At 43.3% G+C, this 18,616-nt stretch overlaps 1 protein-coding gene and 1 long non-coding RNA gene across 2 annotated transcripts in view; one reads left to right on the top strand and one right to left on the bottom strand.

The window, feature by feature from the left end:
* Positions 1-3,813: 3,813 nt before the first annotated feature.
* Positions 3,814-18,610, top strand: LOC128327006 (uncharacterized). The gene is made up of 4 exons (XR_008308400.1): positions 3,814-4,330; positions 5,205-5,302; positions 10,541-10,638; positions 18,096-18,610. It is a non-coding gene; the product is annotated as an uncharacterized LOC128327006 (long non-coding RNA).
* CAND1 (cullin associated and neddylation dissociated 1) overlaps positions 12,224-18,616 on the bottom strand; it is a 46,340-nt gene continuing 39,947 nt past the window's right edge. The window contains exons 14-15 of the mRNA XM_053255047.1: positions 13,565-13,672; positions 12,224-12,778 (exon numbers count right to left, since the gene is read on the bottom strand). Of these exons, the coding sequence (XP_053111022.1) occupies positions 12,554-12,778; positions 13,565-13,672 (333 nt within the window). The 3' untranslated portion in view covers positions 12,224-12,553. The remainder of the gene's footprint in view (positions 12,779-13,564; positions 13,673-18,616) is intronic.

The raw sequence follows: 18,616 nt of genomic DNA, 5'->3' as shown, positions 1-18,616 counted from the left end.
TGATGTGCTATACATTTTATTTATTTTATTTTATTTATTTAACATTTTTATACCACCAAAAACTTACATCTCTGGGCAGTTTACAACAAAATAAAAACAGAAAAAGTAAAACATCAGTTAAAACAAAAAGTTAAAAACATTACAATTTAAAGTTTTTTTTAAAAGTCTTTAAAGACTTTTTAAAAGCTGTCAGAATCAGAGATGGGGAGGCTCTTATTTCAGTAGGGAGTGCATTCCAAAGCCTTGGGGAAGCAGCGGAGAAGGCCCTCCCTGAGTAGCCACCAGACGAGCTGGTGGCAACTGCAGACAGACCTCTCCTGATGATCTCAATGGGCGGTGGGATTCATGACTGACGAAGACGTTCTCTTAATTACCCAGGGCCCAAGCTGTTTAGGGCTTTATAGGTTATAACCAACACCTTGTATTTTGCCCGTAAACATATCGATAGCCAGTGTAGCTCCTTCAATACGGAAGAAATATGGTCTCTCCGAGATGACCCAGAGACCAACCTGGCTGCCGTGTTCTGGACCAACTGTAGTTTCCAGACCTCATACAAGGTCAGCCCCACATAGAGCACATTGCAGTAATCCAGTCTGGAGGTTACCAGCATATGTACCACTGTTTTGAGGTCATTCATCTCAAGAAATGCATGCAGCTGGCATATTAGCTGAAGCTGATAGAAGGCACTTCTGGCCACTGCCTTAACCTGGGACACCCAGGAGAGGCTTGGATCCAGAAGCACCCCTAGACCGTGTACCTGTTCCTTCTGGGGAAGTGTGACCCCCATCCAGAACAGGCAGATCAAAATTGTCTCTCGAATTTCAACCACGCACAATAAGTACCTCCCTCTTATCTGGATTCAGTCTCAGTTTGTTATCCCACATCCGGCCCATCCTCGACTCCAGGCAGGCATTTAGGGAGGTTATGCCATCTCCTGTTGATGTTGACATGGAGAGCCCTGTGGTTTTCTTTGGTAGAATACAGGAGGGGCTTACCATTGCCTCCTCCCGCACAGTTTGAGATGATGCCTTACAGCATCTTCCTATATCGCTGCTGCCCAATATAGTACCAGAGGGGACTCGAACCGGCAACCTTCTGCTTGTTAGTCAAGCATTTCCCCACTGCACCACTTAAGGTGACTGAACACACCTGTATATGTAGGCAATTGCCCAAAGGCTGTGATCCAAACTACACTGATATGGAAGTAACTTTCAACATGATGGATCTTAAACCTAATCTACACATGCAGACATGCAGAAAACGTTCACAGTACAGCTCTCCTGGGAGTATACCACTTCAGAATACTGGGCAGAGGGGGAGGTGACATGTAGAGCATTTGTTTAATGTAACATTAAACATTTGTTAATCATTAAACAATTAGTGATGTTAATCATTAAACAAAGCAACTGGCTCTAATCCTGTGTGGAAATTCCATGGAATTTAATAATTCATTTTCAATTAAATGGCATGGAAAATAAAACTCCAAATGATCAGTTAACTTTATAAAACTGGATTTATTTGTATAATGAGTTACTTAATTATCTCTAGGCTTTTATTGCACAGTTAACCCAGAGTATTCTCCCATGGGAGGGGGAAAACAACCTCTGCTCATGGAGAGTTTGCATGTCAGGGGGAGGAGGAACAGTTCTAGCATCACTTTCTCCCATATCAGATCTCTTACTATGTACAGATACCTTTTTAAAAATCAGCTATGGAATCTACTTATGATATGAAGTTCAGTAAAGCAACTTAAAGGACTTCCAGGAATCCCCTCTACAGAGAAACTGGTTTTTGTTTTGATGTTTTCTGGCGATACGTGTACATGATTGCATGGTCTGAAATGGCAATACTTGGCACAGATTAGCATATTGGAGCTGAAATAAATAAATAAATAAATAAATCTCTACTAAAACTCCTATGCAACACACCTATAATCATGAACTATAGCTTGAGTAGGTAGGTCAGTGATTGGCCTATACATTGCTAAGGACCTGTTCAAAGGGATACAGTCATGGGAAAGAAAGAAACATCACAATAATGACTTTGATTATTGCATTGCTTGCGCTACTAAGCAGCAAAATTGTTGTGTTCTTGGAGATTAGATTCATATAATAGTACCTACAGCACTAAAATCTGTTACACATTCTAAGTGTGTTTTTTGTGTGATAATCTTGTGCCTGTGTGCAGGAGTGAATTCCTATCTTTATCATGTGCCAGGAACATCCTGGCATTGCACTATTACAGGGCCTTAGGAATTCCTCTGTTGTTTGCTGCCTCCAACAGGACAACTGCAGAATTCTTTCACACCCGTAGTACAGTATGTGCTGATGTTTGAGACAACTAGCTGATAATGTGAGGCTTAGTGCAATGAGCTAGAGATTTGCAGTTAAGCCCATCTCTTGTGTAAGTGGACATCCAAGAATTTATCATCCGGCTACTAGACCCTTTGGAAAAATAGAAAACAACTTCAGATCCTCAGAAGGCAAGCAACTACATGGGAGAGGGTCCTTTTCATTCCAGGGCTTGTTTGTGGATCCCCACACACTATTCCACGGACTCTCAGGAATTAAGAATACATTTTCATTTCTGAAATATGTGTAACTTTATTCCTCTAAACTTTTAATGTATTTGTCTGCAAACTATTTCACAAAAGTTTAGCTCTTCTTGCAATATTTCACACTATTGACAAATGACTTGTCTAGTGTTGTGCTAAAAAAGCCCTAAATAATCCCACACCTCCCACATGTATTACATTTGAATCACAACATTCTTCAGTGTTGGAACTCAAGGTGACAGCAGTGGCGTAACCAGGTAGTCTCTTTCCAGGAACTGGTCAGTATGAGGCCTCCAGTTATCCTCTCATTTCCAGCAAGAAATAAAAATAGGCATTGTTAAACCAGCAAGATCAGGGATGGCCAATCTGAGGTTCTTCAACTGCTGTTGGACTACAACTCCCATCAAATTGTGGCTGGGAATGATGAGCATTATTTTATTTATTTTGTTGATATTTTATTTAACACATTTTTATACCCATACACAAGTCCTTGGGTGATTCACAATCTGTGAATGTGTGATTGTCAAAATCACAACAATTAAAACGTTAACACAATTAAAACAGTTTAAAATACAGATTAAGAACTCTAAAACTCAAAACTTTAAAACTATAAACTAAAAGCCTGACTAAACAGGTATGTTTTCATGTCCTCCTTTAAAACATCCAGAGGAAGGGAGGCTTGAATTTCATTAGGAAGTGTGTTCCAAAGGCCCCGGGCCCTAGAAAAGGCCCCATTTTGAGCGTCCACTTATCGAGCTGGTGGCAACTGCAACCAGACCTCCACAGGGACTTTTACACACAGCAGGCTTTATCACAAGTTTACTGGAAGGCTTTACTGCGAACTCAAAGTTGTCCCCCCAAAATGACACAAATTGTGAATTTTTAAAATCACAGATATACATCGGACTACACTCTAATGCACTGTGAAAAACCCAAATTGTGTGCGAACTGCTCACAAGGACTTCAGGGTAAATCTGGCCAATATGCAAACACATCCCCTCCATTCAGGAGGAAATGGGAGTTAACGGTCTTTAAGAGCCCTGTGTGGAAAACTTCCAGATGATCTTAATAGGCAGTGGAGTTCATGAAGAAGAAGGTGTTTATTTTAATAGCAGTTAGAGAGATTGGTCTCTGGGGTATCCCTGAGAGACCACATTATGCCTGTACTTAAAAAGTTGCACAGACTGCTGATATGTTTCTGGGCAAAGTACGAAGTGCTAGTTATTATACCTTTAAAGCCCTGAATAGCATAGGTCTGGGTTACTCGAGAGAGCGCCTTTCTTTACAAGATCCCTCCCACCACTCATTAAGATAATCAGGAGGGGTCTGTCTTCAGATGCTACCAGTTCATCTGGTGGTGACCTGGGATTGGGTCTTCTCAGTTGTCACCCCTAGGTTGTGGAACATGTTCCCTATGGATATCTATCTATTATAGTAATTCTCCTGGGTGTGCTTTGGAATGTGCATCCCAGCACCCAGCTGATTGGCTGGGTGGTGGAGGCGCCTCATCGGCTGAGGCCCACCCAGGAGAATTGGCGGGCCCGGCCACAGTGGTTGTGGCGGGCCTGGCCACAGAGGCTAGGCAAGGCGGGCCATGGAGGCGAGGCAAGGCGGCGGCAGGCCTGGCCGCTGAGGCGAGGCGAGGCAAGGCAGGCCGGGCCGCTGAGGCGAGGCAAGGCGGGCCCGGCTGCAGCAGCGGCACCTTGACTGCCACAGCGGCACTTGGCTGGCCCGCCTGGGCCCAGCCAGAGACTGGGGCAGGTGCGGGGGAAAGAGGTAGCCAGCCCCAAAGAGCATACAGATGCTCTGTGTGGGGGTCAGCTAGTAAGGATTATTTTCCTTGGAGGCCTTCAGGAAAGCCTTACAGACCCATCTTTTTAGCCTGGCTTTTAATGATATCTAGTTTTAATTTAAATTTTAATGAGATATAATCTGATTTAAATTAGACAAATAATAGGTTTTTAAATTTTAATTATTTTATTATGTTTTTTAAAAAATTTTAATGTAAACTACCTTGAGCCCCTTTAGGAAGAGTGGTGTATAAATTAAATTAATTAATCTGTTAGTATTGACAGATTAGGCCTTAAGAGTTCTGAATAAGAGAGGATTTATTAAATTACTATTCTGCTGCTTAGGCTCAGCAATTATGCTTCTGAGTTTAGCTGGACTTATTTTGTAAGCAGGTTTAGAAGTTAGAAGAGTTCTATTATACAAAACACTTTGCACAGCACAGATGTCATTGTTAGCCTTAGCTAACTGAAGGCCTTACAATCAGTACATTAGTGACCTTAGATCGCCATCTTCTGGAGAAAAAACCCCAAACAACTGAGTTTTGGGAGAGAGATAAAACTGGCCTAACAGTATGTACTCTATTCAGTTTCATGAAGTATAAAATTGCTGCATTATTTGGCTTAAAAAAAAAAAAAAAGCAGCAAAAATGTATTTCCAGGCTATTTTTCTTCCCCCAGACACATGAGTGCAGGGCAATAATGATAAAACTGATGCTCACCTCAATTACCTGCAACGTAATCTTCCTCTGAGAGAAGATGTTTATGCTTCATTTTGTAAAGATGACATCAGATGCCATCTATGAGGCTGTCGCACTCTGGGAACACAAATTTAATCTCAGGTGGCCAATTTCTTTCCATAGGTTGCTCCAAACTGAGATTTTATACTCACGCTCTTTTGATTACATCTCAACAAAATTGTTTTTCCAATTATTAAATGCGAACACCACATATTATAAAGGTGAGATTTTGTGAAGGCAGTTATTACTCATGCCTATAAGCAGTGAATAACAAATAATTTTTCCCATATAATTTTGAGGCCATTTTAAAAACCTCTCATTAAATTATTTTAAATTTCTCAGTGTACAGTCCTTAAGCTGCTTCAGATCTTTGCTTTTAGATGAATAAACATTTTCCTCCCAAATGCAATGCCATTTAAAAGAGTTACTATAAATCTACACATATGGGATAGGGATGTGCACGAACCTCTCAGAGGCCCTTTTACGGACCTCCGAACAGGTTCAAACACTGGGGGGGGGTGTCGAAGGTGGGGGTGTGTGTCTAAGGGTGGGGGGAGGGTGCACTTACCCCTCCCTCCACTTTCCCCCTCGCTAGTGCCTGGTATTTTACAGGTCCTTCGGGGCAGCAGTGTACTTCCCTGCCACCCCGTTTGCTCTTCGGCCGGAAGTGGCCAGAAGTCGCTGGCACACGTGTGCACATTGGGCACGCACATCGAGCACGCATATTGGGCGAGCCCAGTGGACACACGGATGTCAGTTATTTCCAGCCACTTCCAGCCAAAGAGCAAACGGGGCGGCAAGGAAATATGCTGCTGCCCCAAAGGACCTGTAAAATACCAGGCGCCAGCGGGGGGAGAGTGGAGGGAGGAGTAAGTGCACCCTCCCCCATCCTAAAAGTGAGACCCACCCCCCAACATCGAGCCACCTGCACCTGGTTCCATGCACATCCCTAACATGGGATCCTAAGTGTTTGCCAGCACAAGCAGACAAAAATCTTGCATTGGAGACAGGCTTCACAGATGTATTTATCTTTATCTCAGTTTCCTCCAAGCATAGACATTCAGTGTACTCCACAAACATCTACTGATATTTATCTTCAGTGTTAATATTTTTGCAAAATTCATATTTTTGCAATATCACTAGCACATATTTCATTCAAATGCACATCAGTCATGACAGATCAAAAGTAATGTTTAGTTATAGAATGCTAAATTACAATATCCAACAGAATCTTCAGAGAAGAGGAGCATTAGAAACTCCTAGTCTCCTCGAACAACCAGAAAAATCTAGGAACATAGTGTAGGCTAGTGGGGAGGACAGAGGAACAGCCCTGGTCAGCGTTGCCAGCTCCAGAATTGGTGGTACCCCATGTGAAGTCTGGCTTTGGCACCCCCTTCACCTGCATGGGCACCCTCACCCCTTTCACCCTGTTGCCTGCCTGGCCTCCCACTTGCTTTCCTTGCCAGCCTACCACAGAGCATTATAATGATGTTGCCATGTCATGCCAGAAGCAGCTGGCAGCAGCAGGAGTTGCAGGTGGAGGTGGTGAGGAGAGGAAGTGGAAAGCCAGGCTGGGACAGGGATAGGGAGCACATGCTTGGTCACCTGTCCACTTACTCCAATAGGAGGTGTTCGTGTGTGCCCACAGGAACAAGGGGCACCCATGTGGGTGTCACATGACACAGGCCATTGGCGCCCTCCCCACTTGGTGCCCTGGGCAACCACCTAGTTCCAGTGGCACACCTAGGTAATTTTGGAGCCCCAGCCTGAAGGGTTTCAGAGCATGTGTGCACGCACACACACCCCGCTGTGAAGAAAACCTGCATTTGCAAATGTCCTCAGAGGTCTCCCAGAGGCCTCCCAGAAGCCTAGCCTGCCCCGCCCCGCCCCGCCCCGCCCCACCAATCTTTGCCATTTTCTTTATACTGTAAAGTTCTTTAGTTCTTTACCAGGGGGTGGGAGGTGAGCCAAGCAGGCCTACCCCATGCTAGTGAAGGCGATGGGCGCAGCAGCTGGTGGGCCTGTCTGTCTGGGCCTTGAGCACTGGCGAGACACTTCAGTGCGCCTGCACAGTGCGAGTGTCGCAAGCCAGTGACATCACAGGCTTGCAACACTTGATACTTGCGCCGTGCAGGTGCACTGAAGAATCTCGCCATTGCTCAAGGGCCGGACGGAGAGGCTCACCAACCGCTGCACTCACCACCACCACTACCACCACGGAGGAGACCTTCTCGGCCCATCCCCCACCCCCAGCAAAGAACTAAAGAACTTTACAGTACAAAGAAAATGGCGAAGATCCATGAGGTGGGCACAGGATGGTGGCAGGCTTCTGGGGATGCCTCCCCCCAAGACAAGATGCCATGGAGCAGCACCAAGGTCCAGGGGAAAGATCACCTCTGCCTAGTTCACCTAATGGATGGGACAGTCCTGCTGGTCAGCTGATTCCATCTGTTGTGGGGAAGTATGAAGGTCTTGGTTCTAGCACTGGACCTAGCTTCCTAATCTCATTTCAATTTCTATAGGCTGGTGGTGGTGGCGGCAAGACCACAAGATAGAGTCAAGAAGCTTGAATGTGACCCTTGGCTGGTTTGTGTAGGTGGATGGGATTTGATGTGACATTTGAGTGATTTAACAGGGGCCATAGTGGACCCGTGGACTGACTCACTCTGCAGCAGTTTCCTATGATTATAGTAATGCCTTTCCCTGTCATGAGTTGCAAAATGTGTTTTGTGAATATTGTGAGTGCTTTTTTTCTCTGAATTAGCAATCTATGTGGTTTCCAAGCCTCTCCTCAGCACAGTGATTAGTAGGGAAAAGGAACTTCTGATGTGAGTATAGCAGGTTCTCTCCCACTTCCAGTTAAACAGTTTCTCATTTTGAGTGACTGAAGTGATCTCCTTTTAATGTGAGGGGGAGCAGAATCCTCATGTGGTTCATTCAGGTAAAAGTGGGCAGCATGTTACCATAAAACAAGAAGAGTAGCAAGCAAAGGGAGGTGAAGGCTGGAATCCCAACTGTGATAGCTCTGAGTGGCGTGGGGAGGAGTATAGTATTAGAGAGGAGATCAAAGTAGGTAAAGAGAATGCCAACACAGTATTCCAGGCACTAGGAAGACACAAAGGCCTATCACAGGGAACTTCCCATTGCCACTACTCACCAAGGAAGCAGGACAAGAAAGAAGTAGCAGGGAAGAGTAGAGCAGCTCATGGGAGTGGGTGGGAGATGCATTTGGGTTCCTCCATACTCCTGTTGTCATGTCATGGAGAAAGTGACAATCTCAATTTCAAAACAGGGGGTGGGGGTATATACTGAGCTGTTTTCAGGGCAGGGCTTGTGGGGAGGGGGGGAGTTTGGTGCGCAAGAGCCAGTTCCAGGTGATGAGCATTCATCCATCACTAAGTTCCAATCAAGGTACACCATACAGGTAAAGTGTGCCATCAAGTCAGTTTCGACTCCTGGCACCTACAAAGCCCTGTGGTTTTCTTTAGTAGAATACAATTGCCTCCTCCCACACAGTATGAGACAATGTCTTTCAGCATCTTCCTATATCACTGCTGCCTGAATTAGTACCAGTGGGGATGCAGAGCACCCATCAAAAAGCCTGAAACAGTCGTGACCAATAATTTATCTGGTGCAAAATATGACCAATTGTGAACATGTATTTTGAGAAACAGAAGATAGGGGTTTGGAAAAGAACCCCTAGAAGAAATACAGAATGTGCATGCAGACTGGGAAAACTGAGTGGGACATGATGGTACTCTTCAAAAACCTGAAGGGTTGACAAAGAGGGCAGATTATACAGTCCCAGAAGGCAAAACTAGAATTAATGTGCTTAAGTTACCAGCAGATAGATTATGGCTGAACATTTGAAGACATTTCTTAACAGTAAAAGCAATTTGACAACAGAACCAGTTACTGGAGGGGATGGGGAACCAGCACTCTTTTGGAGATGCTCTAGGTCAGGATTCCTTGCATCGAGCAGGAGGCTGGATTGTATGCCGCCCCCCGCCCAATTCTGTGATTCAATGACAAACTGGAAATTCTTCATGTATACTGATCACACCACACCGCAGTCTGCTTGGCTGAACTGTTGGGAGCAATTTTAACACATGGTGGTGAATTTCCTAGGATTTCTTGATTCCTGTAATAGGCTGTAACAATATGTCAATGACCCAGCACATACAGATTTGACAGTGACAGCATAGCATCATCAGATACATCATTAGGTGGCGTGTTAGCCTATTCCCAGAGCATGGTCTAAGGGGCACACAATACACAGCTTACTGAAGGTAAGCAGGTCTTGGTGTCATTAGTATCTGGATGGGAGACTGATCTATGCCTCCTTTGGGGATGGGGCAGTAGCTCCGTGGTAGAGCATATGCTCTGCACACAGAAGGTTCCAGGTTCAATCTCTGGCATCTCCAAGTAGGGCTGAGAGAGGCTCCTGTCTGAAACTTTGGAGAAGCCAATGTCAGTCAGCATAGACAATACTGAGCTAGATGGACCAATGGTCTGACTCTGTATAAGGTATCTTATGTTCCTCATTACATTCACAGAAGTGGGGAAATCTTTAGTTGTCCAGCAACTTAATAATCCAATTGTTTTTCCAGAACTCTGTAAGGATTTTTGGGTTATTTATTTCAGTAGCTTGTTTGTCAATGAGCTGGTTACTTTCTGGCACAGGCAATGGACTGACCTTGACTCTACACAATGGCTCATGATGTAGCTTCTTTTCGTTTTACTAAGGACTGCAGGGGGCTGATCTATCAGGGGAGACATGTAGACATTAAGTTGCAGAACTTCTAACAGAATTTCATTGAATATGGCCTTTTATAATGTCCATCCACTTCAAGGTGAGCGAGCGTGGTGTAGTGGTTAGAGTGCTGGACTAGGACCGGGGAGACCCGAGTTCAAATCCCCATTCAAGCCATGATACTTGCTGGGTGACTCTGGGTCAGTCACTTCTCTCTCAGCCTAACCTACTTCACAGGCTTGTTGTGAGGAGAAACTTTAGTACAGTGCTCTGGACTCCTTGGAGAAAGAGCAGGATATAAATGTAAAAAGTAAATAATAAATAAATTAATAATAAATAAGGTAACTGGCTACTATTATTTCCCAAAGAGCTATAGGACTAGAACTAGATGATTCAAAAGAAAAAGACTTCCCAAACTACTATTAATTTTTAGAAAGCCATGCTTGTTACTTTCAGGCTCACTTTAGTGCCTAGGAGAGAAACCATGTATTGAATTATGTGCTGGTGGACACGTATACAAGAGGAGTAGCCCAAGTGTTCTAAATAGCTTCTGTCCATGGTTTTGTATGTGCAAACACAACATGAGCCTGATGGTATACTCCAGCTCTAATTCACAGCCATTTTGAGGTTGAGGGATATAAACTTGTATGGACCCAATTTGACTTTTTTCTTCCATATGTTTCTGTTTTACTACACTATCATAAAGCATCAAAAGTGGGATGAGTGGTGAGGTGATAAAAATGAACAGGCGGTGATGTGAAGATAAGAGTTTCTGCTGAAGCAATCACACAACTAATTAAACAGGTACCTAGAGAAAAGATCAAGCTACATCTACTGAATACTCATCACTTCAGTACTACTGCATAATTAAGGCAAGCTGGTTTCTCATGACTGATTCCTACCAGATATCAGCCTAAAAGGGACAATGTTTCTGACAGATCTTTCAAATGTTAATATTAAAATTAGCCACATTCACTCTGACCATGGAGTGCACTGTTAACACCTCTATTTTTAGATGTGAAAATATTAGCTTCGCTTTTTCATGTATTGGCAGCTTTCCATCTCCCTGTTGTTCAAGTACTATTTTGTTTAGGACCCAGGCATTGACAAGCTGTTTCTGGAACCCTGAGAACCCCAGCTTTAATTTTAAAATAAGTTCCCAACTCCTAAGCTGCAGCAATTTCAAAAATGACAGCAAAAATAATTAAGAGGCGGAAAAAGAAATTAGGAACAAGCAAATGAATTGCTTTTCAGTGGTGATTATTTCAACCCTAAGGGCTGATCGGCTAAGAGCTGACCCAAGTTTGTAATATTTGAGGACACTATTTAAGACAGGAATCTAGTTGAGGAATCCAGTGTATCCAGTTGTGGTTTGGTTCTCAACATGTTCATAAAAAATGATTTTCTGATTATGTTTGCACTGTCAAACACAAAGAGTCGCATCCACTGATGATCTGGGACAGGAGTACCAGGGCTCCCTTTCCAAAAAGGACTCTTTGCTCTGGAGTAAGGATAACTGTGAATGTCATCCAGTGTAAGCTAACCATGAAATACAGCTCACAATATGTCCTTAATATATTGAAGAAGATCACCTCTCCTCAGGCTTATAGTTTTCAGTTAACAATACACCAAAAAACAACTGATATGTAACAAACAAAATGATATTTGCACCTTCTAGTTTAACTAGAAGATCACAATTAAACTTCAGAGCCCCACTTGCAGGTGGTGCTTGTGCCCCATTCCAGAAAATTCCCTCCTCCCACTGCAGCTTCTTATCACAATCCTATGCCACTCCTGAAGGTCCCCCAGGAACAACTTTGTAGGGAAGTTCCGATAACTGCCCCAGGGTAGTGGAGCAGGAAAAATCATTTGTGCAAGTCTATGTACAAAGAGTGGCAAATATAAAATGCAAAAGACCTTCTTTGTACTCTCTCATTCAGATATAGATTTGGTCTACTACTGTTCTTTGCCCAGGGCTGGCTTGTTCATTTTTCAATCAACCCATTCTTCAGCTGAGAACAGTGGATTATGAAGCAAAATCTCAACTGTAGAAGCACGTGCTCCTATAATCTCATATTGCACTGAGTGTACTTATTTGAACTTCTATTATGAATAAACTGCACACACTGTTTTACACACAATATATATTTGTAAACTTGCTCATGCAAAATTAGTGTGCACAACAGGGAACTGTTTACTCCACCTTTAAAAAGGACATTTACTTATGTCTGCATTTTAAAATTGCGCCCAAGTCTTCTGCATGATAATAAATCTTATACAGATTTCTTTTAACCTGCCAGCCAAATCAATTATGTAGCTGAAACAAAAAGAAGGAAGTTATACAAAAGCAGTGTTTGTTTTTTATATCAGGAAAAAATGAAAAGAAATATCATGGTCACAAATTTTTAACCTTTTAATCCTAAACATTACAGGGCAAACGGATGCTGGAATCTATTTCCATACACCATGCGTTTTAACCTTTTATTTCTATTTAATGTGTATCCAAATCCACTAAAACATGAGTGGCATACAACTTTTGAGTTATGGAAATACATATTTTGAAATAAATGTTTAAAAAGCAACAATGGGAAAAAGCCAAACTGTCTCCATAAAGGTAAAGTGGAACATTGTGAAGATTAGATACTTTTGTTTGTTTTTAAACTTGTCAATTCAGTGCATCATACGGTTCATATTAATGGTCCCCATTTTGAACAAATATTTAACTAGTGTCCATTGATTCCAAATTAGTGGATGATGAATCTTTCTGGATACTTTCAAAGATGGCTGCAAGCTCAGGATTAGAGCTTATCTGTGACTGGAATTCACTCATAAGTGGACTCTTTTCTGCTTCTGGAATGGTTAATAATGCTGCTACTGCTCTCATGGCAGATCGCTTCAGTTCATCTTGTTTTTCAAACTCTTGCTTCACAGAGTTTGCTTTTACCTGTTTTATTAAAAAAGAAGAGTTATGATCAATAAGATTAATACACAATTCAACAATGAAATCAAATTAGAGACTATTCAAATCAATGTACATATCCCATCAGAGAGCATGCACTTACTGATCTATGGCACAAAGCTAAACCTCAGAATGAGAAACAATGCGAAGCAACTCTACCTATTAGTGTCTGACTACTCAAGGTGAACCACTAATTGGTAAAGAAGAATTCCACCCACCCCACTTTGCTAATGTTTCTCAAATCCTGAGATGACAAGTCAGAGCTCTGTCTTGAAGCCACAAAAGTAATCAAGCAGAACTGAGCCTTCTCTTGCTCCTATGCAAAAGCAAGCAGATTTTTTGCTTTTGTTCCAATAGTCCTAAAAATATACTAAAATTTAATGAAGATTTAATAAGGTGACAGGAAAAGACCAAAAAAACCCCCCCAACAACCCACAGATAAGAAACTGTTTTGTTCTCACATTCAAAGCCTTCTTCAAAGAAGATGAGGGGAAATATAGAAACAAAAGAACAGATGGGCAGCGGGGAGACATAGAAAGTGCATGTCAAAGAAAGAATAATGCCTTCGAAGTATCATATTCCCGAGACAGAATCTGTGAGCAACATCACACTTATATTACTGTCACATACACAACTGTCAAACTTTAATAAACAATGAAAAGTGTCAAACTTAACATGGGTGGTATGGGGGGGGGGAGAAACCTAATCTACCCTTGTACATTTATTTTACAATCAAGAGCTATGCTAATTTTAAATAAATTCATACAGTACCTTGGTTGTACATGTAGCACGTAAGGGTTCAACTAGTCTATCCAGTCTCTGCAGTACTGCACTTGGACACAGGGTAGACAGTCTCACTAACATTAAAAATGTTAGCATCTGGTTTGGGGAAGGGGAAAACATTGAAGAAATAATACTTTATCTAAAGAACTTACCAGATTTTAAGCATCAACAAATTTAGCATTTATTATTCTAGAATAATGGGGGGGGGGGTGCGCTGCAGTTTTCAGATAATTCTCCCTACTCTTTAATTGCATTTTTAAATGCTTCTCTCTTTACTAATAGAAACATCACTTTATTAGTTAACCCCAAATTGAATTAGAAAGAACTTCTCCTAGCTTATATAATGCTAAAATACTTCTTACTGGGAGTCCCAGAAACACCATAACCCACTCTCTGACCCTAACCCTTCATTGACTAATCACTGACATAGCAACAGTTTACAAGAAAAAAAAGAAATCTTGTCCCTAAAACAACAGGAAATCACAAAAAAGAAAAACAGGTTGCTCAACTGTATCCAGTATCATTCACAACATGGGCTTTGCGCCTGCACAATAGTCCCCATGGAAGGATTCCAAGCTCCCCAAAGCACTCTGAGGCATTGCCCTTCATGTACAGAGCTTGCTTGGTATCTTCAGTCACAGAGCACTTCTTAGTTCAGTTTCTGAATGGCCACTGTGCAGAAACAGGTAAGTAGACATGTACATCCAAAAGGTGGGGAGATGGACAGGTGTTGTGAATGATACCAGATTACCAAAAGATCAAAGGTTACAGGTGAGCAACCTGTTTATCTTAGTGGTGATCCAGTATCCTCACAACATGAGTGATTAGCAAGCTCTCCAAAAAGGAGGTGGGCCCAAAGATGAAGTTACAGTAGTTATTAAGTAATACTTAATAAAGTATTGCCCGCCCAAATATAGTCTCAGCCACAGAATGAACATCCAAGGTGTAGTGCTTTATGAAGGGTACTAGCTGACCCCGCACAGAGCATCTGTGAAGTTGTGTACTGAGCCTGTGACATCCCTCGAAGCTCGCTCTCCTGCCCGCCTCCCCCCACCACCCGCCCGCCTACCTGCTCTCCCCCCTGCCGCCCACTCTCCCCCCCCCCCGCCACCCACCGGCCCGCTCCACTTGGGAAGTCATAGGAAGAGATTGGATGGTATGTCTGGCTTGATTTCCCATTTGTGTTAACACAAAGGGTTTGTATTTCTGCTGAAATTATCTGCCAACATGTTGCCAAATGCCATGGGGTATTTCTGATTATTTATTCACCAGTCCCAAAGCTGAATTGAGAGGCTGCAAAGGGATCTGGAGACTGTGCCACCCTGACTGATGTAGGTGATGCCAGTGGTGTTGTCCAGGAGAATCTGGACTGGACTGCCGCTTAGGATGGGAAGAAAGGACTTCAGAGCCAAGGGAACTGCCAAGAATTTCAGAAAGCGTATTTGTATGTACGACTGTTGAAGAATCCGGAGGCCTTGTGCATTGAGTCCTGCACAATGAATGCCCCACCCCTTAAGTGAGCCATCTGTAGTAATGGGGCATGTTGGGGTGTGTTGATGGAAGGGCATGTCCATCATAAGGTGCTGAGGCAGAGTCCACCAGGTGAGTGAGTCTAGTGCGGTCTGTGGCAGAAAGAGCTGCATTCGTTGGATGTCTACATTGGGTTTGAATTTGAATTTGGAAAGGAACCATAACTGGAGATGCTGCATGTTCAGTCTGGAGTAGCTAACAGTCATAGGAACATAGGAAGCTGCCAAATACCAAGTCAGACCATTGGTCTATCTAGCTCACTATTGTCTTCACAGACTGGCACTGGCTTCTCCAAGGTTGCAGGCAGGAATCTCTCTCAGTCCTATCTTGGAGAAGCCAGAGAGGGAACGTGGAACCTAGATGCTCTTCCCAGAGTGGCTCCATCCCGAGGGAATATCTTGCAGTGCTCACACATCGAGTCTCCCATTCAAATGAAACCAGGGCAGACCCTGCTTAGCTAAGGGGACAAGTCATGCTTGCTACCACAAGACCAGCTCTTCTTAGTCGTTATGCAGAATGCCATGAGACCCAGGAGGTGTTCGATGATTTGCGCCTCTTGGACAGGGTTGGATCTGAAGGTTTGAATCAGATGCAAGATTGGGTCTCTCCTCTCTTCCAGGAGTAAGGCATGCTTCATATGTGTGTCCAAGATTGCCCCTATGTACAATAGGGACCTCTGTGGAACTAGAATGGATTTTTTCCTATTCACTTCCATGCCAAGGTTTTCCAGAAAGCTGAACACATACTGGATGTGAGTGGCAAGCAAGAACTTGTCTGGGAAGGTGATTAGCCAATCGTCTAGAAATTGGTAGATTGAAACTCCTTCTGTCCTTAGATGAATTATCGCACTCACACATTTTGTGAAGAAGCGAGGAGCTGTGGAGAGTCCAAAAGAAAGGAATGTATACTGGGAAACTAGCTCACTGACAGGGAATCATTGGAATTTATTTTATTGTTGTCGGATGCCCATGTGAAAATAGGCATCTTTGATGTCTAGAGTGGCAAGTCACTCTTCTTCCACCAGGAGAGCAAGGAGTTGTTGAAGAGTGAGCATTCGGAACTTTCTTGTATAGATAAAATCACTGAGGGAGCAGAGAACTAGTATAGGATGGAGACAACCATTCATTTTTGGTACCTGCAAGTACTTTGAATAAAATCTTGCCCATTGGTGGTTCGGTGAGACTGGTTCTATTGCCCCCTTGGATAGTAGCTCTTGAACTCCTGTCAATAAGGTAGAAATTGAGGATGTGTGTTTTATTCCTAGGAAAGGGGGAGTAGTATGGAATTCTATGGAGTAGCCAGTAGAGATTATAATTAGCACCCAGGCATCGGATGTGATAACATGCCAAGTGGAAAGGAAAGGGGAGAGCTTGGTGTGCGCAGAAGCTCTGACAGGTCTGAACCAGGAAGCCAAGGTTTCTATTTGGGCTGGTCCTGATGCTTGGTCTTGTTTGGCTAAAACTATTAAAACTATGAATCTAATTAAAAGCCTGGGTGAATAAATGTGTCTTCAGTGCCTTTTTAAAAGTTGCCAGAGATGGGGAGGCTCTTATTTCAACAGGAAGCCCATTCCAAAGTCCAGAGGCACCAACAGAGAAGGCCTGTTCCCAAGTAGCCACCAAACAAGTTGGCGGCAACCACAGATGAACCTCTCCAGATGATTTTACTAGGCAGTGGGGCTCATGGTGAAGAAGACATTCTCCTAAATACCCAGGCCGTAAGCTTACGTATTTGCCTAAGATATGAAAGATGGGTTCTTAAATCTCCCCAACCTTCTAATGTAACCTGAGTCCAAAGTCCCAGGGGAGCTCCGGTAGTCCAGCCGTCTCCTATAAGGAGAATGAAAAGTGAAGCCTTTCTTTCCAAGGGTTAGCTGGAAAGTGAGATGGGAAATCTTTGGGATCTCCAAAGCACCCGAGCTGGTCTCATCATTCACATCTAAGCCATGGAGGGAGAACCCTTTAAAGGTCAACCCAGAAGGCATTGTGATTGGAGGAAGTCAGCATAGATTCAATGTCCTGAAAGAGAGGAAACTGTTCCAATAACGATGGTGCCGATGGGAAGTAAGATCCAAAGACAGGCATCGAAGGAATAGCTGTAGTAGCAGGAGGGCCATGGGTGGAGAGCACTCTGTCAAGATGGGTAGTTGTGTTGTAGTTCATTGTGCCAGAATGATGCATGGCAACGGGATCAACATCAATATCGAGGGCAATATCGAAGGTGCTGTCAAGGCAACTTCGATGAGCTCCAGTGAAGAGGAGGAGAAATGTGAAGAGACAGTCTGAATGGCCGACAGGGACAGCGTTCAAAAAATGTCCGGTATTGATGATGTCGATGTCAAATGAACCAGTCTCAGTGTGAGGCAGGACGTTGAAGTTGAGGTCAACGGTTGTGTTGATGGTCATGTCGTTGTCAGGCATGTCAATTACAAGGTGGATGGCCAACAGATTTTCACAGCCTGAGCTGTGAAAGGTCCGAGAGAGGTCTGTAAGGCTAGGGCAATCCATGTCAACGTCGGCATTGAGGAAATTTTTCAATGTTTGGAAAAGGACGAAGAATCCTCCTCCCAATGTTTATGTTTCTTATGTCTATGCCCAGCCTATGCCCAGATCGAGAACTACCCGGTTGAGCCTGACTCTGACAGTGCCAATGCTGATGTCAACAGCAGTAACAGGTAGCGCAGCATTGCAGTTGACGGGTGTAGAGCCTGTTCGTAGAGTTGCTCTCAATGATAATTGTCTGCTTTTCTGAGTTTGTTTGGAAAAGGAGAGGCCAATTTTACACGTGCGAGTATTATGGTCTTCCCCAAGACAAAGCAAGCAAAGTTCATGCTTGTGGGAAGAGGGGAGGTTCCATGGCAAGAAGAGCACTGCTTCAAGGTCTTTTTAGAGTCAATTAGAAACAAAACCAAAGCATTAGACAAAGAGTACTCAAACAGTCCAGAAGGTCAAGGAAGCCAATACATCAACTATAAACTTTTTTCTTTCAGGAACCAGACAAGGCGCAAATCCAGCAAGGTTCACCACGGTGGTCAAAAAGGCACTGAGATAAGTAGAACTCTGTTGCAGAAGAGCATGCTCCAGATGCGGAGGGTGGTACCTCAGAGCACTTTGAGCAGCTTGAAATCCTTCCATGGGGACTACTGCGCAGGCGCAAAGCCCAAATTGTGAAGGATACCAAATAACCACTAAGATCAAAAGCTGCCAGTAGCATCATCTGTTCACTGGGGAATTAAATATGCATTTCAAGCTAATGCTCTTCCACAGGATCAGACTAAAATCTGGATAACATTTTCATGCAAAACTCTGTAATTAACAGAGAAAACCCCTTCATCTACATGGCCTTGCCCATGCCAGCCAAAAGCCTTCCTCACAAGATTTAGGATTGGAAAGAATCTTCTTCAAGGAAGTAAGGACTGTACCTGTAGCTTTATTGTTTTATAGCAATTGTTTAACTATGTTCTAGAAAATTCTGTATTCACAACTAGTAAAGACATATTATACATTTGTG

The sequence above is a fragment of the Hemicordylus capensis genome, chromosome 5 (genome assembly GCF_027244095.1).
Source record: "Hemicordylus capensis ecotype Gifberg chromosome 5, rHemCap1.1.pri, whole genome shotgun sequence".
In the NCBI taxonomy this organism is placed as follows: domain Eukaryota; kingdom Metazoa; phylum Chordata; class Lepidosauria; order Squamata; family Cordylidae; genus Hemicordylus; species Hemicordylus capensis.
Note: the sequence above shows the minus strand (reverse complement) of the source record. Positions and strands in the feature narration are given on the sequence as shown.